The sequence below is a fragment of the Artibeus jamaicensis genome, unplaced genomic scaffold (genome assembly GCF_021234435.1).
Source record: "Artibeus jamaicensis isolate MK-2021 breed Jamaican fruit bat unplaced genomic scaffold, CSHL_Jam_final scaffold_474, whole genome shotgun sequence".
NCBI lineage: Eukaryota > Metazoa > Chordata > Mammalia > Chiroptera > Phyllostomidae > Artibeus > Artibeus jamaicensis.
In genome coordinates, this window is record NW_026522046.1 from 39,346,155 (window position 1) to 39,374,093 (window position 27,939).

The following is a 27,939-nucleotide window of genomic DNA, read 5'->3' on the forward strand; positions in this document are numbered from 1 at the left end:
GCTCCAGGGCTTTCCAGCAGGAGGGCGGAAGCGGGGGCGACATCTCTGAAAAGATGAGGGTCGGGTGGAGAGATGGGAGCCAGTTTGGGAGCTGTTCAGGAGGACTCCTGTGTGAGTAGACCTCCGGGGCCACCATCCCGCGCGGGAGAGACGCTGTTGCTCAGCACGGCACAGCCACCCTCAGGGAGTCCTGGGGGCTTCCTTACACCAACTATGCTGAGCTCCAGGTTGTAAGACGTCCATCCTCCTCCTCTGACCTGCCCTCAACTGAGAGGGACCTGCTCCCACCGAGAGGCACTGTCTAGTTCCATGAGTGAGTGGTGATGGTCCACACACGGCTCACTGGGTGCTTCCTCAGACATCCCCAGGGAGCATCAGGTCTCTGCGAAGGGGACTCTGCGTTTTAAATGACCTCTGCCATCCTAGGCTGAGTTTCCCATCATGACCCAGATCAGCCACACCGAATTCCCTATCCACGACTCGACCACAGTAGTCCAGAGGATGTTCCTCACAGCAGCATCGTGGCTCTTGGGGCGGAGACTCTGGGATGAGGCAGAGCAGAGGATCCCGTTTGATGGCCCAGCACTTACGACTACTATTGAAGTGTCTGGAGCCTGCAGGGACCACCACCCTCAACCACCGTGGACCATCAGCACTTGCTGTTGTCCCTGCCCCAAGTCTGGGGAACACAACTGACAGACTTTCCTGCTGCTCAGAGGAGGGATCTTCAGCTCATGTCTGTGGGAGGGGAACACTTGGCCTCAGGTTTCCACACATTGACCCCCCTACACCCCCATCCTTGCCTCCCTGAAGTCCTCTGAATGCTTGAGCCCTGGGCCATTCTCCCTCCTCCCTGGCCTTTTCTGGCTGGGTAGGGTGGCAGGGTTGTGGGGTTGAGGTTGGACAGGGGCCTCTGGAGCTGACCTTCCCCCACCATTCCAGATCCCCTTTCTGCCATTGGCCCTGTTCCAAGCAGACCCTGTTCCCTGCAGCCACCAAGGGAAGTTAGCTTTCCCTTGCCCTGGGGCCTATTCTGGATGTCTCCCTTGTAGGTGGTTTGTATCCACAGCATGACACCCCTGTGAGTTCCATGATTCTGGGAGCTTCTCCTCGCAACTCCACTCTGCAAGGCCCCATCAGAGTCTCCAAGGCAAAATGGGCCCTTCTGCCCTCACACACAAGCTGAGGCCCTGGGCACTATTTGCAAACTCTTCCTAGAAAGCTCTAGGGATGCCCCCATCTCTGTCCCATGAAGCTCCTGGTTTTAACCGCTATTGTTTCAGGGTTTTTATTTTTATTTCCAGTTCAAATTTATCACATTTATTCAAATTCAATGAAAGGCAGTTTTGATGATCACTAAAGATTAAATTTAGGGGCTTAGATGACGATTATAATCACACATGAGCCTCGGCAGCCAGTTTACATGTACAGTTTCTTATTGGTTACACAGTGTTGTGATTTCCTTAATCAGGATGTTCAGCTCTGGAGAGTTCATTCCTCTCTGCCCCAGACACAGCTTTGGTTCCTGTAATTGCAGATAGATTTGGCCAGATGAGATCCTGGCACAGCCTCCTTTCCTGCCTTTGGTGAGAAAAGGACTGGCCTCTTCCTAAGAATGTGAAAAATAAACATCATTCAAGCAAGTTGGCAGGAAGGAGGCTAAGCAGGGTGGCTTGGGTGCAGGCTGGACATGAGAAGAGGCCAGGCTGAGGCTGGCAACCTCCCCAAGAACAGACCTTGATGTCCCCAGGCACTCTTGAAGATACCCCACCCCAACCCCCGCCCTCAAATTTAACATGCAGGTCCCTGGGAACCTTCCATACTGTGAAGGCTGCTCCCGAAATTTTCCCGAGGGGCTGGGAGTGGACACCGGGGAGGGAATGCTGGGTCACGTGGGCTCCACAGCTCCTTCCACACAAAACTCTGGGGGGGGGGGGGCTGTTCAATATCCTAGGTGCCAGGCCTCCCAGATCTGGGATGGGGCTGTGTCTAGCTATGGAAGGAACTGTTCTAACAAGAACTCAGGTGATTCTGATCCTCAGGGAAGTTAGGAAACACCAGGTTGGTAAGGCAGCACTGTCAGGCATCTGACCTTTTGGCGTCTCTGGGCCACACATTAAATACACAAACACAAATGATAACTGATGAGCAAAAAAAAAGGCTTTAAGTAAACCTACAATTTTGTGTTGGGCTGCATTCATAGCCATCCTGGGCTGCATGCAGCCTGTGGGCTGGACACCCCTGAAGACATCCCGGGTGGTCCTTCCAGAAGAACTGTGCTGGCCTGCCTGTAGCGTAGCCTCTCACTCAGGACTAGACTGTGTGCAAGGCAGTGGGCAGGGGAGACCTCACCGTCCCCAACACCCGAGGACTCCCGAGCAGGCACATCACAGTGCTTGGCCAGGCCCCTCGGGACTACAGCTGTCCCTTGGTCAGGACAAGGGTGGAGGATATACCCTAAGGGCATAGCTTCGGGCACCGCATATCCCCTTTCTCCTGGTGGTCACATCTTGTATGATATACCCCCTCCGTAAGTATTCCTGATCTTGGGAAGAAAGTACCCAGTCTTGCACCATTCAGTGTGATGTCAGCTGTGGGTTCATTGTAGATGTTCTTTATCAGGTCAAGTAACTTCCCTTCTATTCCTAGGGCAGTTTTATCTAAAACTTTTTCTGCACATACTGAGGATGATCATGTGTGTGTTTTAACTTCTATTGATGTGGTATATTATCTTAATTCTCAGATGTGAAACCAACCTTGCATTCCTGGGATAAAGCCCATTTGTATGTTGATAGATTTGGTTTGATAGTAGTTCTTGAGGATTTTTGTATCCATACTCCTAAGAGGTATCAGTCTGCAGTTTTCTATGCTTATTTTTGTCTGGTTTTGGTATAAGGTAACACTGACCTCATTAAACGAGAGTTCCATCTCCTATTTTTAGGAAGGGTTTGTGAAGAATTGGCATTGTCTTTAAAAGTTTTGTCCAATAGAGGAGCCAAGTCACCCAGATGGATGGTTTTTGGTTATCAAGTATCTGCACTTGGTTCAGGTCTATGCAGATCATTTGTTTCTTGAGTCAGGCTTTCTAGTCTTTCTAGAATTTTTTCCATTTCCTCTACCTTATCTAATTTATTGGCATACAATTATTCACGGTATTGCTTTATAATTTATTTTTTATTTTTAAGGTTGGTAGTAATGTTCCTTCATTCCGAGTCTAGTAATTGAGTTTTTTTTTTCCTTGGTCAACCCAGAAAACAAAAGTTTGGTCAGTTTTGTTGATCTTTCCAAAGAACAAGTTGTTGCTTTCGTTAATTTTCTCTATTGGTTTTCTATTATCTAGTTCACTGTGTTCAGTCTTTTTATTATTTTCTTGCTTTTGCTTGTTTTAGGTTTAGTTTGCTCTTCGTTTTCTAGTATCTTTAGGTGGAAAAGTTAAGTTATTGACGTCTTTCTTAATATAGGCACATATTTCATAAGGTTTTTTATGTTGTCTTCACTTTAAGAAAATTTTTAGTTTTCCTTTTCCATTACCATTTAGACCCCTTATACCCCCTGCCCCTGCAGTCACCACCCTGCCGTCCATGATGAGTCCTGTTCTCCTCGATCCCTCATTTTCATTCCGCTCAAAGTATATTCTGATCTCCCTGTTGATCTCTTAATTCATTGGCTATTTAGGTACATGTTGCTCAATTTCCACATATTTCTTGGCTTCTCATATTTTTTTCTGATTCCCAATTTTATTCCATGTGGTGGGGAATGTACTTGTGTTATTTTTATAAAATCTATTCAGGTTTCATTGCTTAGCATATGGTCTAGCCTAGAAAAGGTACACGTGTACCTGATAAAAATGGGTGTTACACTGTTTTGGGAGTGCACTGTTTCACAGATGTCTGCTGGGTCTAGCTGGTTTACGGTGTCGTTTAGGTTCTCTTATTTCCTTATTGATTTCCTACCAAGTTTTTTAAATTTTAAATTACAGTTTACCTTTGATATTATTGTGTATGGGTTTCAAATATGCTTGTGCCCAGTGATGCTATCCATTATAGACAGTGGGGCATTGAAGTCTCCAATTACCGTCCCTTCATTTCAGTCAGTTTTTGCTGCATGTATTTTGGTGTTGTATAGTTAGATATGTAGGTACAATTATTAGGTCATCCAGATCGCTCCTTTTATCATTATAAAATGTGCATATAGTTTGGTCTTTTATATACATAGGACAGTCTTTGCCCTTTGAATGAGTTAATATGCCATTCACATTTAATGTTATCACTGATACACTAGACTTGCCTCTGCCGTTTTGCTGTTTCCTGTCCCTCATGTCTTTGGGCCTCTAATACTCCTTCACCACTGTCTTTGGCAGTAAGTGAATATTTTCTAATGAAGCATTTGGATTTCTTGAGTGATATTTTCTGAGCTGTTTTTTAGAAGCTGTTTTAGGGCTTACTATATACATCTTACCAGAATCAGAGGTACGAGCTTAATTCCAGTGAAATAGAAATGTTACTCCTACATACCTCTATCCCATTTCCTCCTTTTTATGGTATTACTATGCATATTGCATCTATTGTTACAAACCCAACAGTATGTTTGTTATTATTACTTTATAACCTGTAAGTTAGCTCAATACAGCTCTGCTCTCACCTTCCTTTGTGCTGTTATTAGCAAAAATATTCCACACACATTCCTACATGTATACAACCAATAATACGTAAATCAGTTAAGGCAAAAAATGCATTCATATAGTCTTTTAATTACCTTTATCTTTACCAGTGCTGTTTGTTTTTTTAATGTGAATTCAAGTAACCACCTGAGGTCACCTGTTTTCAGCCTGAAGAACTTCAGTATTTCTGGTAATGCAGATCAGCTGGCAGCATATTCACTGTTTTCACCTAGAAATATATTACGCCTCCCCTTTTAGAACCATAGCACTGCTGAATATACAATTCTTAGTTCAAAGTATTTTTGAGTTTTTTTGAGTGTGTTATCCCACTGCCTTCTGGCTCCCATTATTGTTGCTAAGAATTCAGCTGTCGATTTATTGGAGTTCCCTTGTTAGTGACAAGTTGTTTCTCTCGTGAGACCCAGGTATCTTTGAGTGACACCCCTACTTTGTGAGCCGAGCACTCCTAACGTGGAGTGGGGGGCGGTAGCCAGAGGTCTTTTCAGTTTGCATCTCCTGGCGTGGAACCACCAACTTCCAGAGCTGGGCAAGGACAGCGAGGGCCCCTGTATTCTCGGTGGCATTTCATCCAGGTCGCAGAGGCTGCATCCCATGAGTGGAGGCTGGGTGGAAGAGAGCTCTGGGAGATCAGTCTTGGTTCAAGTAACAGACTCTTGCCTTTCTTCCTGAACTTTTGTGCATAGATCTTCTTTGTACTTGCTGTATGCCCTTCAGGACCATTTCCAAAGGCTTTAAGTGGTCGGTTTTTCTAACTAATTTTCACCAGTTTTACTGGCTAGCATGCCCACAGAGCTTTCAGTCTGTTGTGATCTTCTTCCCCTACTTTTTAATGTGAACATAAATGCTAAACATTGCTCGTCATTGAACTTGTGCAACAGCAGCTTATAGGTTGCCTGCCTTCCCCTGCTCTCCCTCTGGAGCCGCTGCAGCGTCTGGGCACACACCTGGAGGTCCAGCTCACTGCTGCTGGGACTGGCAGTGGGCGGCAGTGTATCTGAACACCCTCCTCCTGTCAAAGCTTCATCTGGTCCCTCATGGTTCATTTTCCATTTCTGCTTTTAGTGGTATCTGTAATGAACCATCACGACATTTGGGCCTGTCAGTCACCTGGAATGTGGGGAATAAGGTACCCTATACTTAGCTGGCACTTAGAACGAATAATACTCTCTCAGTTTCTATTTTGCACTGCCCTTGGAAAACTCCACAGGGTTTTTCCTAAACATCTCACAGTCTCATGTAAATAGGGTCCCTTGGTCAATTCTGAAAGGCAGAGCTGGATGCAAGGAACCTGGGGCAGCGAGCACCCAAGCCTTCGAACCTGGCGTGAAGTCTGACCCACCTGCTCTACCTACAGGAGCTAAGTGTGGGGCGCAGAGGGGCACCCACGCACCCACCTGCGAGCAGGACCGCTGCGGCACTGTTGAGAGAGTTTGACGGGCAACAGCAACGGAGTGCAAGCTCCCGTTAGTCACGGCATGCCTGTGTGATCCACTTGTTAAAACATGTAAAAAGAGCCCTGGCTGGTGTAGCTCAGTGGATTGAGCACCAGCCTGCGAACCACACAATCGCGGTTCGATTCCCAGTCAGGGCACATGCCTGGGTTGCAGGCCAGTTCCAAGCAGGGAACTCACGAGAGGCAACCATACATTGATGTTTCTCTCCTCCTCTCCGTCCCTTTCTCTCTAAAAATAAATAAATAAAATCTTAAAAAAAAAAAACCATGTAAAAGAGTATATGTAATAGATTTAAAAGTCTATAATTTATTAAGTATAAAAGCTGATTATAAAAGTATATGAGCCTAATTTTGTAAAAAATTTTTAAAGGAAAAATAACTCCTTGAAAGGATTTATGTCAAACATTAACGCTATTATGTTACTCAGAGGTAGGATTATAGATTTTCCTCTTTACACTTTTATGTACTTTGTAGACTGTATGTTGTAAACATAAATGCTTTTATATTCATAAAAGTGGAATGAATAATAATAAAATAAATCCTATTAGGGATAATTTTAAAAACCTTTTCACACATTTCAGAATGCAGAATTACAAAGTCAATAACTTTTATTAACATAATGATATAAAAAAATTTTAGTGTGATATACAGAATTCCCAGAGAGTAACTTTAAAACATTTTAATGTGCTTCTTTAAGTCTTAATTTACAAGACAACTTGTCTTACTGCCACTGACCTTTCAATACAAAAGTTTGACAGTATCCGCTACAAAACTACAACACAGAGACTAGGGTCAGGTAGTTGCTTCCCCTGCCGGCCATTCTAAGGGATGTCCACTGTCTGTGTGTCGAACAATAAGTTACATAGATTATGTACATAATTACAACAGGTTAGTACAATTCCAGTACGCAGCAACACACTCACTGCAGTCCACCACCGCAGGCATGACGAGCGACAATGCACCTGCTACTTGTCGCCAAAGAAGAGTAAGATGCGACAGCTGGCCTGGTCAGCCAGACCTATTTGGTGGAGAACTTAAGATGGTAAAGAATTAAAAACAGCTTTGTTAGGCACTGATTCAGGCTAATTCCAGGAAAATCTGGTCATTTCTATGAAGCATGCATGATTCACACTTTCCCATCCTTAGTTCCCCCGAAACCCAACAACTTCATAACATACTCTTTATTAGCTGTATAAAAATATTCTGTCTTAGATTTGAGCTTCACCTGAAATCTTAGAAATTTCTAAAGGATTTTATATTCTCTTTCATTTAGGTTTACTATGTTAGATCAGTCAGTTTAGTCACAACTGAGTGTGGTTTGGCCGAATTTTACAGACAAACAACTCAAAATGGGAAAGCCAGGATGAGGGGAAGCATGCCCACCTCCACGTGGCCCACCCCACAAACAGCACTGAGCACCCGAGACCCTCAGATGCCGTCACCAGGGCTTCCAAACCCACTGGTTCAGAATGAAAGTACTTCAGTACCCTTCCATGCGTGGAGAAGAAGGTATTATGTGATGTTATGAAAACAAGCAACTAACCAAACAGCTTTAAGCTATAAACCTAGGAAAGGGGTTTAAAACTAAATGCTGGATTCTCTCTCCGAGACAGGGCATCTGCTCCTACCTGGGCAGCCCTGCATGGCACTTGCCGCCCGTTAGGGACAACGTGTGCAGACAGTCGGGCACGCTGGTGTCAGTAAAGAAACCGGAAGAGAGGAGGCCCTGTGAGCGCCTCGAGTGCCTGGTCTGGGGTCCAGGAGCAGGTTCGAGAGGCGGCAGGACTGGCTGCCCTTTGCATCAGCCTTTTTGGGCTCTGTGCCTCCCCATGAAATGGAAGTGAATCGGCTGTGCTGGGGCCTCCAATTCTTTGTAGCTTAAGTTTCTATGTATGAACTTGTCATTTGAAGTGGGAATAAATAATTAAATTTCTAAAATCAAGAACTATATCTTTAGTCTAGAAAGTGCAAACCTGCAGTACAGTAGAGACCAAACGGCACACCTGCAGCTTCTCGTGGTGCCCGCGGTGGGCCTTTCGCTTCCTTTTCCAGTCGCCCTGTCAAAGAACTGATGTGTTTGTTTTTGTAAATGTCCTCGAAGATTAATAAATTTCTTCAAGTAATTTAGAACTGGCTTCTCAAATAAGATTTGGGGAACTTTAAGATGAGTCTGTGTAAGCAGGCAAGGGGCACAGTATTCCGGGAAGACTGTGGTCCTTTGTCTTGGTGGCTGTGAACACACAGCAGTGTCTTCGCGCTCCACTGCCTTTAGTTGGCCCAGTGCGTGGAAGCCTGGGTGGCCCCAGTCCGAACCCTGGTGAGCAATGCTCACATGTTGTAGGCGACGTAGATCGGGTCCAGCTGATCAGCCAGGAAGCCGTCACGCAGGTGCATGCGCTGCTTCTCGCCCCGAGAGTTGATGGGAATCACACCTGGGTCGACGATGACCACCACGCCCACGACGAGGTGGTGCTCCTCCAATACCACATTCGTCACCAGAGCCACCAGGTCCAGTGCATCTTGCTCCAGCCCATCCAGCTCCACCACCACAACCAGCAGGTTGGTCCAGGTGAACACAGCGCTGTGGGGGGAAGACAGACAGTGTCACGGGGTGTGGACAGCAGCTTCTGGGGGCCACAGAGACACGGGAAATAGCACCCAACAGAGCAGGGCGAAGAGACAAGTATATTCATCGACACTGCGCTACTACTGAACTTTGCCCAGAAGTGAAAGGCTAGGAATACGTACTCTAATTAAAGTTCTTGCTAAAAATCAAGAGCATTCATTATGTGATATTGAAGTTGAACCTGTCCCAATGCAAGCTCCCCACTAAGAAATTATGAGTCACATCCATTTTAAATGAGAAAATTCACATTAAAAGCAGAAATACTTCAGGACAGCTGCGGAGAGCTCGTGCTTCACCTGTGCATTCGGGGCTAGACTCTTGGTTTAAAACTGATGAGAAAAAGAAGAAAAACCAAGCGGAACCACACGAAGGGCCACCAGGGGTCTCCGGTGCATGTTTCCCGGAGCAGACCTGCCAAGGCCCAGGGCCAGCTCCTGGAGAGGCCGGCTTTGCCAGTGCGCGCCCGGCAGACAGGGTCTGCTGGAACTGGGGCGGCCAGGAGGCTGGCCTGCAGTCCCCGCCCCCGCCCCCAGGGCAGCACCCGCCTCCTCTGGGCCCTCACCACTCCGCAATGCTCCGGTGTGCTCGGATCACGGATGTCTCGATGTCGATGGGGTGGTACCGCATGCCTCTCAGCTCCAGCGTTTCATCCAGAGACCCAACCACGTACAGCGCATCGTGTCGCTCTGTGAAGGGCACAGTGTGCACACCTCAGAAGGGCATGGCGCCGTCTGGGCACCCCCCATGCACGGCTGTCAGCCTGGGCTGGGCTCTCCGGGACAGGGAGCTGGCTACCCCAATGTCACTTGGAAACTGAGCCTGCTGCCGATTGAGACGTGCAGCGGGCCCTGAGGAGAGTGCCGTCTATCTCCTTGATTCAGAACAGTCACATCAACGAGTGAACAGATGTTTTAAAATAACACTTCCTCTTTCTGTACACAAAACAGTGTCTACGGGGCTACCAAAGTTCTGGCTGGGTCTGGCTGGCCTCCTGGAGCCTGAGGACTTTGCCACTTTGAGGAGTCACGTGTGGGGAGGAACCTGACAGCCTCACCACCGACATCCCCCACGTCCTCGGCAGAGGCCAAGGGCCCAGGGAGAGTGAGGGACAGTCACAAAAGGAACAATGGTAATTTTCAGAGAACACCTCTGCCAGAGCGCGTCCTTCACCCACACCCACAGACACAAGCACCTCCCAGGGGTGCGGTGCGTCAGCGGGAATCCTGGAGGCGCTGCACGTGCCTGGCATCTCCTGAGCCGCAGCAGATCCTGTGGGCCGTGGGCAGACGCCCCCGCCCACGGCACTGACACGGGCGTCACCCTAGCCCCTCACCTCCACTGGCATCGGTGAGCTCTGTTCTCCGAAGGAAGCCCAGGTAGCCAGTCCTTGCCCAAGTGGTCTGGGTGTCTCCAAAGCTCAGTCGGGCACTGAAGTGGTCAGCGTGAAGCGCCTCCTCCCCGTGGACCGTGTAGTAGCCTGTGGCGTTGTGGGGGCTGCTAACCCAGATCTGTGGGGCCCAGGGGACAAGAATGAGCTGAGATTCTCTCCTGAGACAGCCACTCACCAGAGAACCGAAGAATTAACTCTGAACAAAGGCAGGGGTGTTTTCAGTGTCTCTCTTCCTGTGAACTAAGTTAAAATTACAGGCACAGAAAGCAAACAAGTAACTTTTCTCCCCTCCGAAGGGAGCGCTCCTCTCCAGGACTGCAAAGTGGATGAGCTCACGGGGGCGACTTCCGCTCCTCAGGTCAAACTACTGTTGTCAAAGAGGGCAGGGAATGGTGGACAAGCCCATGAAAGGACCAGTGGTGAAGTGAGGCTCACTGAGTGGGCGAGCACCACACAGACTTAACCCGCACACGTGTAACTTCTGCACATCCACATGCCCTTGCTGGGTGCACACGTGCTGGATGTACCCAGTGCCACTGCCCCCACGTGTCTTCTAAACACAGGGCCCTTCTAGGACCCACAGTCGGCTCCCCGGACCGAGCACCTGGCTCTACACACCCCCACAAGGCAGCATCCTACGAGGAGACAGGGCAGCTGACAGGGCCTTCCGCCACAAGAGGTGGGGTCCCAACCTAGCACAGACCCTCTGTGATCTTGGGGCACCAAGTTGCCCTAACAGGCTTGGGTCCCGCTCATCAGAAGGGGAGGCCCCACGCCAACCCCACCACTGCTGGACTGGTGCATCTTCCCAGTAGAACACTGAGCGGCCTTGGGGAGCCCCAGGCCCACACACATCCTCGTCTCAGTGAGAGTGCCACCTACTGGGACCCTGGAAGTTGTCCACACCAGAGATCACCAGGGGCCGTGTGCCCCCCGGTGCCAGGACACTGGTTCCATGGCACATCCCTGGAGCCCAGAGCTGGGGGCACGAGACCGTTCTCATCATCACAGGTCTGACCTGGGCACTTGGGCTGAGATCTGGGCTCTCCCTGCCAGCCTGCCTCCAGGAGGTAAGTCCCACTTGTAACAAATCACTCTGGACACACGTGCATGAACCAAGTGTATCAACACGATGATTCCTGCACAGCCTGAGCATGCCAGGGCGCGGGGTCCTCAGGAGTGGAGGGCCCCTGCATGCAGCCCTGGGGCCTGCACTGTGCCAGCCTGTCCCTCAGGGCTGTGGCTCCTGGCTCAGTGCATGAACTGTGTTTTAATGGACCTCTGCTTTCTCCATGCTGATGGTTCTGGTGCAGCTACTGGAGCCTCTCAGGACCTACAAAACTCAAGGTTCCCCTCTGCTGGTAGGGGACCTGGAATGGGGACTCATCCCAAGGGACCCCAAAATCCTACCCAGGCACTGGGTACAGGAGCACAAATGTGCCTGGGGCAGGGAAGGGCTAAAAGCTTGGCAGATTCCCAAAAGCATGTGTGACCCCAAAAAACTTAGAATTCACAAATCTGGGGCAGACAGGAAGAGGGAGAGAAGCAGCTCCCAGGGTGCACGAGGCTCCAGAACACAACCCCCCAGCCTCACCTCTCCCAGGTGCGAGTCTCCGAGGGGCCCCTTGGTCTCAGTGTGCGCGATGATGACCTTCACTCCGGGGAGAATCTGGAAGAAGAAGAACCACGCCCATGTCCAAGACAACACAAGACTCCTGACTCGGTGACATTAGAAACGACAGCCCTCAGAAACTGATCCAAATGACACGGCACGCACAGGCAAGTAACCAGAAGGTTTAAAGCCGATGTGAACTTGAATTTGAACAGAAACATTTCAATATATAAAAAGATATGAGAATCTTAGAAGACTACCTCAGTTCCTAAGACCAGACCCTATTTCGAATATCGCTGAGGGGCACAGAGGGTCTCCATAAGCATCTACTCTACCTGGAGTCTTTCAGCAAGGCCACTCAGGACCACCCAGCCCCACCGCTCAGCTGTGCCCCAGCCCAGCATGCAAACGCCCTGTCCATGGCTTCACCCAGCCTCCTAGTTCTGGGCTGGGGACTCTAACCATGACTGGAGTCGGTCCAGCCATGGGTCGCCTCCTCTGATGGAGGACAGATAGAGGCACCAGCTCTCACACAAGAGCCGTGGGGAGCACTCCAGGAGAGGGTGCCTCAGGCCAGGGGCCCCGCCCACGCCCGGTCCTGGGGCGACCTCAGGGGGCCTGGGTCAGACCACCTGGCTGCTCCAGGGGTGGTCACCTGTCCTGTGGCGTTTCCTCACAAAGAAAAAGGGAGATGACAGGGAGGTCCCCCAGGAAGATAAGCAGGGACGAGGGGTCACAGGAGGGGCGTGGGCTGTTGCCCACGGGCAGTACCAGGCTCTCCTCCCACTGTCACTGCACCCTCACCACACACTGTCCTGTGGGACAGTCCTGTGGTCCCGGACAACGCTGGGGCCTCTGACCCCTCCCCACGGGGCCCCCTGAACCTGACGCCAGCACTCTTTCCAGAAGACAAATCCGTCAGGCACAAGTCATTGCAAGAGCAGAACAGGAGGGATAAAAACTCCATCAGAAGTGGGAGGAGGAGTGATTAAAACAATGATGGAACTGCCTTAATTGACAAAACACAAAAGGCAAAAAGAACTGTTTTAAGACTTAATGACACAGGAAAAATAAGCTAGGTTTGCAAAAAGAGTAAAGCAAAGCCGTCCACCGGGCATGTGCTCCAGCGATGAGCTCAGAAGGGGGAGGGTTACTGCCCACATTCGCCTCTCAGAGGGTCTCCTCCAAGGCGCGTTAAAGACAGGCTCCGGGAGGCATGCTCCCGCAGCCTCGCGCCTGCACCGAGTCCACGCATTCCCTCGCCCGCCTCCTCTCCCCCCAGCTCAGCTCCGGCTGTGCTGGTCTCCCTCCCTCGAGCCCTCTGCCACGGCCCCCTCGGGCTGCCGGCCTCCTCACAGTACAGGCGCAAGGGCTCCTCGCCAGGCACCTTGCTGCCTCCTAAAGGCGGCCGCGGCCTCGGCAGTGTGTGAGCAGAGGCAGGTGGCCCTCCACACTGCATGGGCTGGGGTTGTCTATTCCTGGCCATGCTGGACACTCAGCCCTGTCCACTATCCTGCCGTCTCCTGGCCATGGCACAGGGCAGCTGCCAGGTCACACCATCTTCATCACACGGCCTCATAGGGCCATGTGGGCTTTCCACCTTCCTTCAAGCCTCCCCTGGTTCTACAGACACCTGCTCTCCTGGGCCTGTGCCTGCTGACCCCTCTTCGCAGTGCTCACAGCGTGAACCGGGGCACCCTCAGGTGTTCTCACGCCCCCACACCCCTCTAACACCTCCCAACCCCTGTGCACCCACAGGGCCTCAGCAGGCCTGGACTGGCTTCAATGGCAAATCGCAACATGGGTCTAGGACTCCACCTGCTGCCCAAGGCCCTGTGGAGACCCCTTCCTGGCTGTCGCCTGGAAGGGCTGACTTGTGGGGTTGTGCTGGCCTTGCTCCAGGACAGTGTGAAGACCTCGGGCCCTGGCCCGAGGAGGCCTACAGCTTCGAGCCCCGCGGTGGCAGTTCCTCCTGTGTTTCTGCCCCTGAGGCCCGTCCCTGGCTTTGAGCTCAGATGTGCCCGTTAGGCCTTCACCTAGCCCTTGCGTGTGTCTGCAGCGGGGGAAGCCTCCCATGTCCGCCTGGCCCAACCACAGCCGTCTGTGTTCACCAGGAGAAACGCAGCGTCCACTACCTTTCCAGACTCCGTCAGCGGCAGACTGTGAGGAGAACCCCGTTCTACCAAACGTACCCTAAAAATTAACAAGGGGAAATTTTCAGAATAAAATTTACTACACAAGTAGTGACCTCTAAAAAAGCAACTGGTAAGACAATCGGAAATTGCTGCGGTGACGCCCAGTCCTTTGACAACAGTCAAAACTAGCTGTCCACAGGGCCTTGTTGTGATTGTGACTGGGGACTGCAGGTGCCACAGGGGACGCACTCTACCTGCCTGGCTTGCCTGGCACAGCTCAGGGCAGGAGCCTGTTCTAGGTTTCTCTGGGGGTGTCTGCAAGCTGTGCTGTGGCCACGTTTGAGGGCCCAGGCCCGGACCCGAGCCTCAAGGCCGGGAGAGACACGGCCCTGCAGGCACGCCGTGGCCCATGCCATGGCCCCAGCACACATTTACTGATGTGAACACTAGGTCCCACCCTGAAACGGTATCATGGGAAAACGTCCTTGCTATTAGTTGGTTTACACGTCCTCAGCCCCATAAAAAGCTAAATGTCAAGTGCTTGGTCACTCCCACAGTCCTTCTGGTCATGGGAATGACAGATAAAGGAACACTGACTGAGCCTCGAGGACACAGGGATGCAGAGAGGGAGACCCGGGCTCCCCCAGTAGAGGCAGGCCAATGGCTGGCCAGGTGCTGGGGGGTCCAGTCAGGGCTGACCCAGCTGCACAACCTCACCCACATGCCGAGGGCGGTTACCTGTCATGGCGCAGCGCCCGCATGTCCACGTACACTGTTGTGGGGTCCGGGCCGGCTGTGCCCTGGAAGGAGAGAATCACATCTGCAGCTACACGCACAGCCACCTAACAGCTCCTCCCCGCTGCCAGGAAGGCAGCAGCTCTGCTCTGGTGGCGAGTGTCCCTGCCCAGGGCCACTGCTGCCTCCCATCCAAACACCTACATGGCTTAGTGACATGGAGTGAGAACCAGCAACACCGAGTGAACATGCCGACCTGTATAACTGTGCATTTCGGTTCTAACAGCTGGGCTCTATGTTGTGGTGAAAACACCACACACACTTGGGAATTGGTGGGGGCATTTCCACCAGCCGCTGGTCAGGCCTGGCTCTCTCCAGCCGACCTAATTCTACTGGGGGCTGGCAACAGCAGAGGCTCAGTCAAGGTCAGTGGAGTGATGGCTTCCCTTCCCCCACATCTGACACTTGGACCCTGAGTGAAGTATGTCACGTCCCATTTTATTAGATAAGGAACATCGAGTTAAATGGACACTCCGTTCAACATTACTCTGAGGATCGCAGACAACATAACCAAATGCTTCACTGAGACCCAACAGCCCTTTCCTCCAGAGGTAATGCTATGAAGGTTAAACTCTTCTGAAAACAGTTCTGGCCTTAAATTTGATTACAAAGGAGCTTTTAAAATATGTAAAATAATATCCATTGTGAGCAAAGTCAGACAGCAAAAGAAACATGTATTTGTCTAGAATTGAGGAGAAGGCCACAGGAACTCATGGGGGAAGCACAGAGGCACCTCGAGGTCAAGGTCAAGGTCGTACCTGCTCAGCCAGCTTTCCCAGCCTGTTGGGCTGACAGAGGCAAAGGAGGCCAGCAGAGTGAGACAGGAGGAGACAGCCACAGGAGACAAACAGAAAGCAACAGGCCACGTGAGAAACACACGGTAAGGGACAGCAGAACGCGTCGCTGCATCTCAAAGGGAAGACGTGAGCATCCTGGTGAGACTTGCGCACCCGCACACGACGTGCCAACAGAGGCGGTGACCTCCCAACACCAAGTCAGAAGCGCGACTTCTCTGCAGCTGCTGACTGCCACACCAGCAGCCCGAGGCTTGCTCCCACTCCTACAACAGGGAGAGTGTGAGGAGGGCACCCCGGCCCACTCCTCTGCCCAGGGCAAGGGTCTGACGCTTGGAGTGGTCCGCACAGTCTTTTCACGGCTGAGAGGACACCAGCATAAATGCCGCGGAAAAGGACGATGGTCCACGGCTGGCCCAGGACACGGGTGCTCTGGGAGGAGGGCCGAGCTGAGCCAAGGCTCTGAAGCAAGAAAGAGCCCCACCCCAGGGCGCCGCTCTGGTTCCAGTGCTGCCTTTCCTCTAAAAACTGTCTGTCTGTGTGGGTGGGCAGGCGTCCAGCATGTCTTTAGAAAGAAGTGAAACTGAGAGAGTCGTACAACATCTGGAAAACAACCAGCCTCCTGAGAAGCTGCCAACAGCTCTGCAGTTACTGTCCAGTCTCTGCAACGTCATGTTCCCTTTCAATAAGTACCAGTAAAATACCTTAATGTCTCAAATACGAGTTAAAGGTAATGCAAATGACCAGATTAATGTTTCAATTTAAAATTGCTAGATGTCTTGAAACAATGCTTGTTGTTTTAAAAAGTTCACTGCATATTGTATCCAACTTAGATTCTTTCATTAAAGAACAAGTCACTGTTCAAAAACAATTTGTTTTTTCCAGATAAGCCTTGTTCATGAAGAGAATAGATTCTAGTTAAACCTCAGTTCTTGAGTGTCTTGGTTCTCAAACAATTTGGTTCTTGACCAAACTGTTTACAGAAAAAAGGTCTCGGTGTCTGAACAAACTCTGGTCTCGATTCCTTACCCAACAACCCTTTCAGTTGATACCTGTAGGTTCAGTCACATGTCTCTGGGTGACAAAGGAGATTCGGTATTCAAACAAATCGCTTCTCGAATAGTTTTCCAGAACGAATTAAGTTCAAGAACCGAGGTTCCACTGTATCTTTTAAAAGAACCCTCGCAGGTCTCCAAGATAAACTATTTGGAAATTAAACATGAAAGGCTCAGAGGGTGAGAGAGGGACATGACCAGCACAACACAGAGCAAAGGTTCAAACACTGCCGGCCCAGAGCGCCCAGCACGGCCACCTTACCTGGAGGCAGATGGCCACGTTGACCCTGCACCCAAACGTGGTGCTCACGGCACGCGCGGGCAGGCCGAGATCCTTGAACAGCTTGGAGAAGGACTGTGTCAGCGCGATCCGGGGTCGCTCCTCAGCAACCACCATGCATGTGCGCACACACGACAGGTTCACCCCCTTCATCTGCGGGGGGTGGGGAACGGGGTAAGATCGGGCTCTCCGCGCTGTTTTAGGAAGCTCCTGAGGGGATCCGTGTGTGACCTGAACATGGACCCCAGCTCCTCTGCCTTGGCCTCAGCCTACAAAGCTCTACGTATAGAAGGGCTAGGGGTTACCCACCTGCTCCACATCCACACCAGCCCTCCTGCTCACCTGGCTGTAGCTCCGCAGGGCTCTCTCTCCTGGCTCCTGCCCCAGGTCCTTAGGGGCCCTGGGGCATCCAAGATGCACCCAGAGCTAGTGTCAGACCTGCTCCCTCCCCATGCTCCCCCATACCCTTGACAATGTACCTGTCCCAAGCCAGCCCCACACCCTAGCCCACCTCACGCCCTGTCTCCTGCCACATGGGTATGCAGATGCAGGGAGCAAATTCCCTCTGCACAGGTGTGATGGGGGTGAGTGAGGAGCTCCCAGCACTGGGTGGGCACTGGGATGAAGTGACACGGAGCCAGCGTGGCTCAGTGCCCGGTGAGGGTTTTCTCTGCTTCCACAACTGCTTGGAGCTGTGTTGGGGGTCTTTTTCTTAGGTTCCAGTGTCCCAGTTAAGAGCTAACTTGGGAACCCTAGGTTTTGGTACTTCCTGAGGAGATGCAAGGCAGCAGGGCATGGGCAGCCCTGGGCACAGGCACACTCACCCTGAGGACACCTGTCTGTGCGCCCAAGCCTTTGGTGCACATCTCCATGACCGAGTAGGAGCAGAAGGTGACGCGGGCCTTGTACTGGCTCACAGCTGACAGCCACAGGGACACATTGCTTTCCAGCTCCAGCGGGGGCACCAGCACGGACTGGTGTCCAGAGTAGACACTGCGGGGCCGTACAGAGTGAAGTCAGCTGCAGCCGCTCTGCCCAGGTGTGTCACCTGTGCATTCCAAGTATCCTGCCTGCCTGTGCCAATGCACCCGGGGTGGTGTCTCCTTCCTTTTTCATGGACAGAACAGGGGACAACTCTCCCTAATGTCCAGTGGGCGTTTCAGTGGAAAACACACTGTGGGGGCAGGGGGACAATGCACAGGGGGTCCCGGTTTCCCTCCAGTACTTCATAAGGATCCAGAGTCACGGTCAGAGAAAGGTGTGCTGGCTGGGGACTCGGTGTTCTAATTCCAAAGACCTGTCGCTAGTAGTCTCTTCCCAATTACTAGTAATGGGTAATGTCTGCACTTAACAAGAAATGTATTTTCACTCTTTTACTCAGTTTCGGACCCAGGTTCAAACTCACCCCACCCCCAAAGAAACCCCCTCAGATGTGGATCTTTGACTTTCTGGCACCAAAAATGCATCTTAGAATGTTAAAGTTCTGAAGAACTACATGTAATCCCAACCCAGCAGGTGGGGTACCTGCACACTCACATGCACACCCTCCACTCTTAGCTGCTCTCACCTGCACAGCTCACCTCCACTCACCTGTACACTCTTCCCACACACTCACTTGTACACTCTACCTGTGTGCTCACCTGTACACTTGTCCTCCACTCTCCTGCACACTCTCCCTCCGCTCACCTCACCTGCACACTCACCTATACGCTCCCCCTCCACGCACATGCATGTTCTACGCAGACTCTACCTGCGTTCTGCTTCCACCCACACCCTACCTGCACACTCACCTGCACAGGCACCACAGGGCGAAGCCGAGTCCGCAGTAGGGGTCGAGACAGATGGCGATCTGCCTGGAGGGGTACAGCTCACACTGCAGCTTTATGGAGCGGCACAAGGCACTTGTGGCTGCGTGTGACATCTGAGGGGCAGCATGGAAGGTCTGCTCAGTGATGTACAGAGAGAGGGACTAACGGTGCCCGCCGTCCACAACACATTTACTTCCTGAAAGGACGGCTGGCTCACAGTCCCGCACAAACCAAATAACAATGCCCAGGAAATGGCACGTTAAAAACCTCCTACATGAGACTCCAGGATGATAAACAATTGTAATGAAGCACTGAGCTCCTCGTAAGGAGATAGACCGTGAAAGCCACATACTCCTTGAGGCCAGTCAGCCATAAATCCACAAGTTCAGACATTACCATAAAACATCAAAATGTGTATCACTCTGAGGCCAGCGCAACTCTGGAGTTCACGGGCATCAAGGACAAACGTGAAGGAACAACACTGTTGCTTCAGGCTCTGGGTGAGAGGACAGGCCCCACGCGCCTGCCCCCAACGCCCTTTCCCCCCACTGCTGTCAGGGACGGAAGCTGAGGAGCTGCGACCAAAGGACCCACCTTCACACCTGCTAAGATCCCTGTAGTCGACACACTGAAGTCCAGATACGCCAGCATGTCCGGGGAGGGAGGCCTGAACACACTCGCCACCTTCTTTTTTGGTATGTCATCTGTTAAGGGGAGACACCTGTTAACCCTTCTGCAGGCTCCCACAAGGACAGGTGAGTCCCGGAGAGGATGCTCGCAACAGACGCTGCGCTATGGAAACCGGGCTGTGTAGGTGAGTGGGGAAGCTCATTTCAGCCCCCAAGGGAACATCGCCCGGTGTGGACCCTCCGTGACAGTGCTGATGGTGTGGGAGAGGGAATGTGGAGGGAGGAAACTGGCCGTGGAGCTGCAGGGAGTCCTCCAGTCAGCAGCAGGAGGGTCACGGAAGCTGAGGTTAGCCAGGATCAGCAAGAACTCTGGCGGTGAGAGAGCCGCAGACACGCTCCCATGCCTGTGGGTGGGTGCCGGGCACCGTCCCCGGCCTCCCCTCAGAGGCGGTGCCCTGGAGCACCAGGGCAGACGAGTGTGATGTGGTAGAAAGAAGACCTGTCTGCTCGCTGCCTGGCGCCCACGTGGCTGCGTATCTCAAGTCACCAAAGGAGCCTGTGCAGGGCCGCTCATCGGGGGCACCTCGACGAGGTGCAGGGGAGACGGTCTCAGCCCTGGGCTGACCTAACCACCCGAGGCAGGGGGTGGGGGCTTTCGGCCCTCTCAGCTGTCCCGCAAGTATTTCATTTCACGGGATGAGGCAGCATTCACCAATGACAGGAACGAGGGATGTGCGTATGTGCGTGTGTGCACAAACACTGTGGGCCCATCCACGTGCCCACGTGCCCAAGCATGACAGACAGCTGTGGGCCACAGGCACACAAGCCCCAGGCAGCGATCTTCGCTCCCCACTGGCGGTAGAGACCCCACCGTGAGTGACGTGAACTGCACGTCATGTCTCCCTCCATCCTACGAGACCAGTCCCAGCGGGTGGAAATAGCTGCCGGGAACAAGGCAGCAGGCCCTTTTCAGCAGCCTCCTCACCATTTACTTCAGCTCGTCTGGGCGGCAACAATGCAATCCTGACCACAACGAAAGGGAAGAGGTTTGGCCTGGTATGACCCGCATGCACACCAACAGTGCCATGACACGTACCTGTATCTAGAATGGTGGGCCAGGTCCTGACGTCCACGGTGGCTGCTGCTTCCTTGGATTTCAGCAGCCGCATGATGGCCTGCGTGGTGAGGACACAGGCAGATTTGCTGACCTGAAGAGCACGGGGATCAAAGGCCCAGTGAGATGCGGTGCCTGGATACAAACCCCTGCACAGGGATGGCCCCGAAGAGATTGCCAGATGCCGGGAGGAGAGACCCATGGTCCTATTAGCACACAGGCAGGTCCCCAGTGAGATCTTCCCTGTGGGGCCACAGTGCACACTCACCTCCACAATCATCTTGACGGTTGGGAGCGTAGTAGAGAGGTTCTGGGGGTGTGGGGGCCGCACAGTGACCGGCACGCAGCCACAGTACAGGCAGCCGTAGAAGGCAGCAATGAGGTCCACCCCTGGGGAGACACGAGGTCAGAGGCTCAGTGTGGGGGCTGAGTGTAGCTCACCATGTCTAGTGTCATGCCACAGCGAACAAGACGCAGGGTCACAATTTGCTTTACCTGGTAAAGCTGCTTCTCCAACTAATGAGACCCTTATCGAACACAATGCTGTGAGGGAGGGACAAAAGCACTCCCTTCGGCAGGTAGGCTCCCCGCAGGCCCTGGAGGCCAGGGAGGGGCATGGGTGCAGGCGGGTCTGGTAGAGCAGCAAGCTCTGACCACCATCACTGTGCATGAGGCAGACACAGGGCAGGTGAGCGAGGACAGCAAGGAAACCATTGGAGGCCCAGCTGTCCGTGGGGCAGGGCACGGGAACACAGGAACAGGGGCAGCACGGGCAGAGGCCCTTCACCTGCTTGCTGCACATCTGCAGGGAGGTCGGCAGCCCTGGACACAGGCCAGGATGTCCCTGCCTCGCTCTCAACCACACGAGGTAACGTGGGGCCACTGGAATGTTCCTTAATCTTTTCCATATGGTCAAAATTCCCCATAATTAACACCCGTGCGGAAATGTACCACTTAAAATCCGTTTTCTCTTCTTGAACTCAGTACGACTTGAGAACACTTGTGCCCTCACAGCCTGCGCCCTTTCTAGATGCTGCCCTCAGATCAGCCAAGGTCCCACTTGGCATCCTAGGCTATAAGACATCAAGGTCTCAGGCTGTTTCAATTCCAGAGTCAAGATAAATATGCCACGTTTAACCCGGTTAGTGGGTTTCACCAGATTACAAGTGCCAAGGCCCCACCAGTTAACTAGGAATGTAATCATCTGGGCTAGGGGGAGCTCAGTATACTAATTAGCAGGGGCCTAAGCCCACCCACTGGACCAGGCTGGTCCCACCACTGCTGCCAGGCGACCACCCACACGCTCTATGCCTGCGGCCAGCTGCAAGGATCAAGCGAGGGCTACCAAGGGCCGGCACACAGCATTTCCAACACAAGTGAGCATCCTCACACCCAGCGTCACCACTCGGTCAATGCGCCACAAACCCATTATCAAACTGAACACAAGGAGGTGTCAGCGGGAACTTGTTTGGTGAGCTGGCACAGCTCCTACTGTCCCTGCAACCTTCCTCTTCTCCCGGCATCACTGGCAACACATCAGCTCCACCTTCTGCTGCTTCCAGAACACCCCCTTGAGAACTGGAAGAAATTCTCAGATTCTCCAAGCCTCGGACGACACGCAGGCCTGTGCCTGAGCACCTGCACCACTGGACCTCTGCGCCCCCCACCAGTCTATTCTCCACCTGCTCTCTTTCTTCTTTCTAAAGGTTTAATTTGTCTACTTTTAGAGAGAAGGGGGAAAGGAGGGAGAAAGAGAGAGAAACATCAGTGTGTGAGAGAAGCGTCGAGTGGTTGCTTCTTGCATACTGGTCTGCAACCCAGGCATGTGCCCTGACCAGGAATCAAACCAGTGACCTTTTGGTTCGCAGGCCAGTGCTCAGTCCAATGAGCCACACCAGCCAAAGCTCCACCTGCTCTTCAGTGTTTAAAACGTAAACTTAGAACTTCATCACGCATTTTCTTTTCTTCATTAAACATTTTTTTATGGACAGTGCAAAACATGCCCCAAAGCAGAGAACAGTATCAGCTGTTTTCATCACTAAGACTCTCAATGACCAGGACAGCTCTGTCTGTCTCCTGTGCTTTGGCATTTAAGAAAAGGGCCTATTTATTAGTTTTATGGCTAAAAAAATGAAAAAGAAATGAGAATCTCACTAACCCCTAGGGAATTCGGAATGTAGAACACTGGACACCACGAGAGGAGAGACAACCACCAGTGGTTTCTGAGGAAAGAGCTCAGCACCACTACCAGCCCTGGCGAGGGACAGGCCTGCATCTGCGCCGGAGCCTGGACCTGCGATCCACAGCTGGGGTCTGGTGCCTGTGCTCACAGCCCGGCAAGGGACACAGCACCCCGGGAGCGTGCTGACTTACTGGGCCATGCTGGGTCTTTGGTAGATAAATTGTAAGGATGGTGGGAAAGAGGATAGCCTGTAGTTTAAAAGAAACTTAAAAAATATGCCACATTTAAGAAAAATTGGCAGACTAAAGTACGTTTAGGAACCAAACTATAAAGAAATAGAAGAAATGATGACTCCAGGATCCAGGAAAGAGGCTGCCTTGGGTAGAGTGGAAGAGGCTGAGGCTGGGACAGGAAGGCAAAGGGACTTCTGGGTACCTGACAAAGACCTATTCCTTGACCTGGCTGGTGGTGACTGGGGTGTTTGCTTTCTACTAATAAAACGTAGGGGAGAGACGGGGGAACCACAGCCAGATGAAAAAGCAGAAGGGTTAACAGAGGCTTCACTGCCAAAAAGTCTCAGTCTGACCACAATTAGATTACAGTCATTTACGAGGGGGTACAGACACATCAAGAAGCTAAGTGTAACTGCTAAGGCCCAATGTTCAGTCTCAGAAGCTGGACACTGTGGTTGCAATGGTGCAGGGCCACAGGCCAGGAGCCCCCCGAGTCCCCGTAATAGTTCAGGGAAAAGGTGACCGTGACACCAGCACCCCTGGGACTGTCCCATGAGAGAAGACTAGATGGGCGTGGATGCTTGCGGAGGAGGGGCCCAGGTGAGTTTCCTGATGTCTTGATGTGCTTACCTGGCGGGTAGACCAAAGCCACATGGTCCCCGATGCTCAGTCTTGCCTTCTCCATCAGAGCAGCAGCCACCCTCTCAGCCTTTCTGTGCAGCTGGACACAGGTTGCAGTGCTCGTCACCGTGCCCTAGGAAATCATGGAGTCACACTGAGCTGCGGGGCAGCGGGCTTGCTCCTCGTACACACTGTGTACGCCCCACCGGCCCCCACAGGGCAGCTGGGCCGACTGACCTTGGCATTCAGCAGCAGAAACAGCGGGTGGTCGGGAGTGGTGTGGGCCCGCCACTGCAGCACGTCGGGCAGGAACAGGAACTGCGCAGAGAGGCCACCTCAGCCCCCTCCGCTTCACAGGAGAGGCGCCCTCCTCACCCTCCCAGGTACTGGCCTGTTACCTTCCTGGCCTGGTCGCTGTCTTCCAGGTGAGCCAGCTCCCGCCCCGAGGCCTGTGCAATTCTTTTCCCAGCAACCAGATTCCCAACAATCATGGAGGCTGGTCCAACCTCTAGAAAAGGGTAGGGTGCTGAATGAGAAGCGGATGACGTCTAAGCTGGCACTTCACACTCCTAATGTGAATTAGATATGTGACTCTTCACTAAGATACAGATGTTCGAGCAACCCAGGGAATGGTTCACGGCAACAGAGTGAACGCTCAGGCACTCACTACGATGCTGTGCCAGGCAATGAGGGATTTCCTTGATGTTCAGCTACACGGTTTATGCTAAATGACAAAGAGAATCTCTCTCTTAAATATTCGCAATACCAGACTGAGAATTTTACCAAATGGCACAGATCTGGGGGAAAATGACTTGATCTCAGCCACAGCTAAACTCTTAAGGTATTTCATTGTTTTACTGTATTTTTGGTACAAAATAGGAAATTAAATTTTCCTGATTAAATGTATTTTACTTAATGATATTTTAATGTTCCATAATCAGGAAAAAGAGCCAGCATTCACTTAAAATTCACATAACCAAAAGAATGAAAAACTATATGTAACAGGTAAACAGGGAAGGGAAACTGACCACTTGTGGAGACTCCCCAGACCCCTCACCAACCCCGGCTGTGGTGGGTCACAGGGCTGGGGGAGAAGCACACACACCCCTGCCCTGTGCAAGCACTGCAGGGGCTGACATAGGTTCTTTAGGTCCCCGTGCTCCAAGTCTGCTCTTGGGCAGCACGTCCACTCCCTGGGAGCCATGGCCTTGCCACCCAAAGCTAAGATGTCAGGCTTGAATTTAGCCACCAAGATGGGTCTAATAGGCAGGCAGAAGTGACCACACCAGCAATGTGGTGAAGTTCTCTCTTACATGGCTCAGTTCTAAGGAGGGAAAAGCTGGTGACTGGCCTGGTATGCCACTCACTCTGGCTATTAACCCTAACTGGTTTGCACCATTAACCAGGACGGTGCCTGCCACCCATTTAAGACTGTTAATGCCCAACTAACCTGGCTGTTTCTGGCGAGGTTTGGGAAGATTGGTGACACAGGTGTGCGGGCACATTAGCACATTGCACGGGTGCAGCGTCCCCTCCAAAAAACGCTGTTTGGCTTCAGAGACGTGAACCCCTCCAAGAGGAGCCTTGGGCAAGGTGTTAGCAGGAACCAGAGCAAGACAGTACACGCCCACCTGGTGGATGCTGTCAATGGCCTGGAAGGGAGGACACAGGACAGGAGGGACTTCTTCTGAGACCCAACACATTGGGACCAACCCAGCACATGCTGACCAACCGAAGGCTGCTAGGAAGATGAAGGCTGGTGAGGACATTCCAGTCCCAAGGTCAAAAAGACACAGTGACCTCAGGATATTTTGTTAAATGAGAAAACAAGGTGAACATGGGTACACTTTCTATCATTTAACCACACAGTGTCTGCATACACGTGGTCATAAACTGTAACCACATAAATTAAAAAATGGGAAGTTAGAGAAGCCCCAAAAACCCTGTTAAATGACCTCCTGTGCAAGGAGTGAACAAGCAGGGGCAGAAGCTGGGCTCCTCTGAATATACTTTGCTTTCATATTTGACTCTGAACCATGTATGTATTTTGCATACGAAACACTTAAAATATTTAAAAGCAATCCCTAACAACTGAAAATAAAATAAAACAAATGAACCCCACCAAACTGGAATCAGGTTGGTGGCACAGCCCCACAGGGAGGGTCTATTTAAAGCGACTTTAAACATGGGTATTTAATGAGTCCACACCAAGTGGGATAGGCCCTGTGGGAGGAAAAAAAACACGTGAGAAAACCATCTCCAGCTGCTCTCACAGATCCGAGCTTCAGAGAGAGGCACAGACTGTCTTTCTGCGACCACAGGGCGTGTAGCGCAGCCTAAGGCAATGGAGAAAGTCTGCAGGAGCAGGTCAGTGTGGGAGAAAGGAGAATGATGAGTTAGGTAAAAGCCCTGTGGCCTTGAATGGAGTTAAAGTTAGCAACATACGCTCCTGATGTAGGCAATCTTGCAGACAGCCATTCCCTACTCTGTCCACTGGAAACAAGCCCGGAGACAGTGACTGAGCTGGCAACTGCAAGTGCCCAGACGGTGGTCCCAAATTCTCTTTCCCCTGGAAGGCAGCTAGGGTCCTAGTCCTCCCAAGCCTGGGACAGGAAAGGCGCTGCCTCCCAGGCCTCTGAGTTCCCTGTTCTCTGGTACGGCTGCAAAGGACCGCAGGTATTACAAAAGGCTTCATAAGCCGGACGGAAGAGACTCCGACTGACCACCGAAAGTAACTACAATATTCCGAAAACACATCCAGTATGTTTAAATCCACTACTAGTTCACAATAGGACAAATACACAAAACCGAACCCAGTGGGTACTTTTAGAGGATTCTAGGAAACCAGCTCATTGCTCTGAGGTCAATCCCTGAGTTCGTTTTCCTGCATGACCTGCCCTCCAAAGCCCCAGGGGATTCCACAGGAATCCTTGTAGAAGAAACTTCTAAAGCTGCTCCAGGAAACGAAGAAGAAGGCATACGGGTATCAAGGAAGCACCGCTGTGAAGTCCTAACACATCAGTGGGTATAGCAATGCTAAACCACAGGCATCACGTACCATCTACGAAAGACTATTTATTGTCAGAAATCCGAACCTGCGCCTCACCAAAAGTCTAGATCTAATACCAGCGTGCAGGAGCGACGGGACAGAGAAGCACATTAAACGATACCACAGAATTCAGGCTCTCGAAACACACTGGACAAACAACCGTTTCCGTCAGTAAACAAGTTGGAAGAAAAAGATGACAGAGAAGTCTATAGATTAAAAAGACTTAAAGACCTGTCCCTGCCAAGTACCATTCCTTACCTCACTTTGATTCTGAGACTAACAAACAAAACATTAATGCAAAATGTGAATAATGACTGGATAGATATTTCACTACATCAGATGTTGTTAGGATAAAAACAAAGCGGGGACAAAGGGAACATACCTCAACACAATAAAGGCCATACATGACAAGCCCACTGATAATACAGCTAACAGTGAAAAGCTGAAAGCTCTTCTTCTAAAATAAGAAACAAGACAAGAATGTCCATGCTTATCGTTTTTATTCAACTTATTACTAGGAGGCCTAACCTGAGCAATCGGGCACGAAGAAAAAGGGGGGAGGCAGTGGAGAAAAGAAATAAAAGGCATCCAAACTAAAAAGGAAAACGAAAATCATCTCTATTTGAAGATGCCATTATATTATATATAGTAAACCCTAAAGCCTCCTCCCCCAAAAAAAAACAATTAGAAATATCAAACAGATTCGGGAAAGTTTCAGGATGCAAGAGCAATATACAAAAATCTGTTGCATCGCTAAACACTAATGATGAGCTATCAGAAAGAGAAATTAAGAAAACAATCCCATTTACAATTACATCAAAAAGAATAAAATACCTAGGAATAAATTTAGCCAATGAGATAAAAGACATCTATATACACTGAAACTATAAAACACAGATGAAAAAATTGAATAAGACCCAAATAAGCAGAAAGATGTTCCATATTCATGGATAAAAAGAATATTCTTAAAACATCCATACTACCCAAAGTCATCGACGGACTCAGTGTAATCCCAATCAAATTTAAAGAGCATTTTCCACAAAAACAGAACAACCGTACAATTTGTACAGAACCACAAAAAAGGCTGAACTGCCACAGCAAATGAGAAAGAAGACCAAGGCTGGCAGTATCACGCTCCCTGATTCAAACTATCCCGCAAAGCCATAGTGATGAAACAGTGGTGCTGGCGCAAAAACGACACACAGATCAATGGAAGAGAACGGAGAGCTCAGAAATAAACCCACACTTACTTGGTCAAGTAATTCAAAACACAGAAGCCAAGAATACACAATGGAGAACAATTTCTTCAGTAAGTGGTGTGGGAAAAACTGGACATCCATATGTAAAAGAATGAATCTGGACCACTGTCTTGTATAAGAACAAACGCAAAATGGATGAAAGACTTGAAACCACATAAGACTTGAAACCAAAAAACTGCTAAGAGAAAACAGTATGGACTCCTTGATATAGGCCTTGGCAATG

General features: G+C 51.0%; 1 protein-coding gene across 1 annotated transcript in view; it reads right to left on the reverse strand.

Annotated features, from left to right (window-relative positions):
* Positions 1-6,683: 6,683 nt before the first annotated feature.
* Positions 6,684-27,939, reverse strand: part of DIP2A (disco interacting protein 2 homolog A) — a 110,273-nt gene continuing 89,017 nt past the window's right edge. Inside the window, exons 23-38 of the mRNA XM_037158140.2 lie at positions 24,859-25,060; positions 23,807-23,916; positions 23,646-23,726; positions 23,418-23,541; positions 20,641-20,762; positions 20,355-20,466; positions 19,224-19,333; positions 18,612-18,742; positions 17,646-17,814; positions 16,804-16,974; positions 14,636-14,697; positions 13,898-13,955; positions 11,745-11,819; positions 10,094-10,268; positions 9,323-9,446; positions 6,684-8,715 (exon numbers count right to left, since the gene is read on the reverse strand). Of these exons, the coding sequence (XP_037014035.2) occupies positions 8,463-8,715; positions 9,323-9,446; positions 10,094-10,268; positions 11,745-11,819; positions 13,898-13,955; positions 14,636-14,697; positions 16,804-16,974; positions 17,646-17,814; positions 18,612-18,742; positions 19,224-19,333; positions 20,355-20,466; positions 20,641-20,762; positions 23,418-23,541; positions 23,646-23,726; positions 23,807-23,916; positions 24,859-25,060 (2,079 nt within the window). The 3' untranslated portion in view covers positions 6,684-8,462. The remainder of the gene's footprint in view (positions 8,716-9,322; positions 9,447-10,093; positions 10,269-11,744; positions 11,820-13,897; positions 13,956-14,635; positions 14,698-16,803; positions 16,975-17,645; positions 17,815-18,611; positions 18,743-19,223; positions 19,334-20,354; positions 20,467-20,640; positions 20,763-23,417; positions 23,542-23,645; positions 23,727-23,806; positions 23,917-24,858; positions 25,061-27,939) is intronic.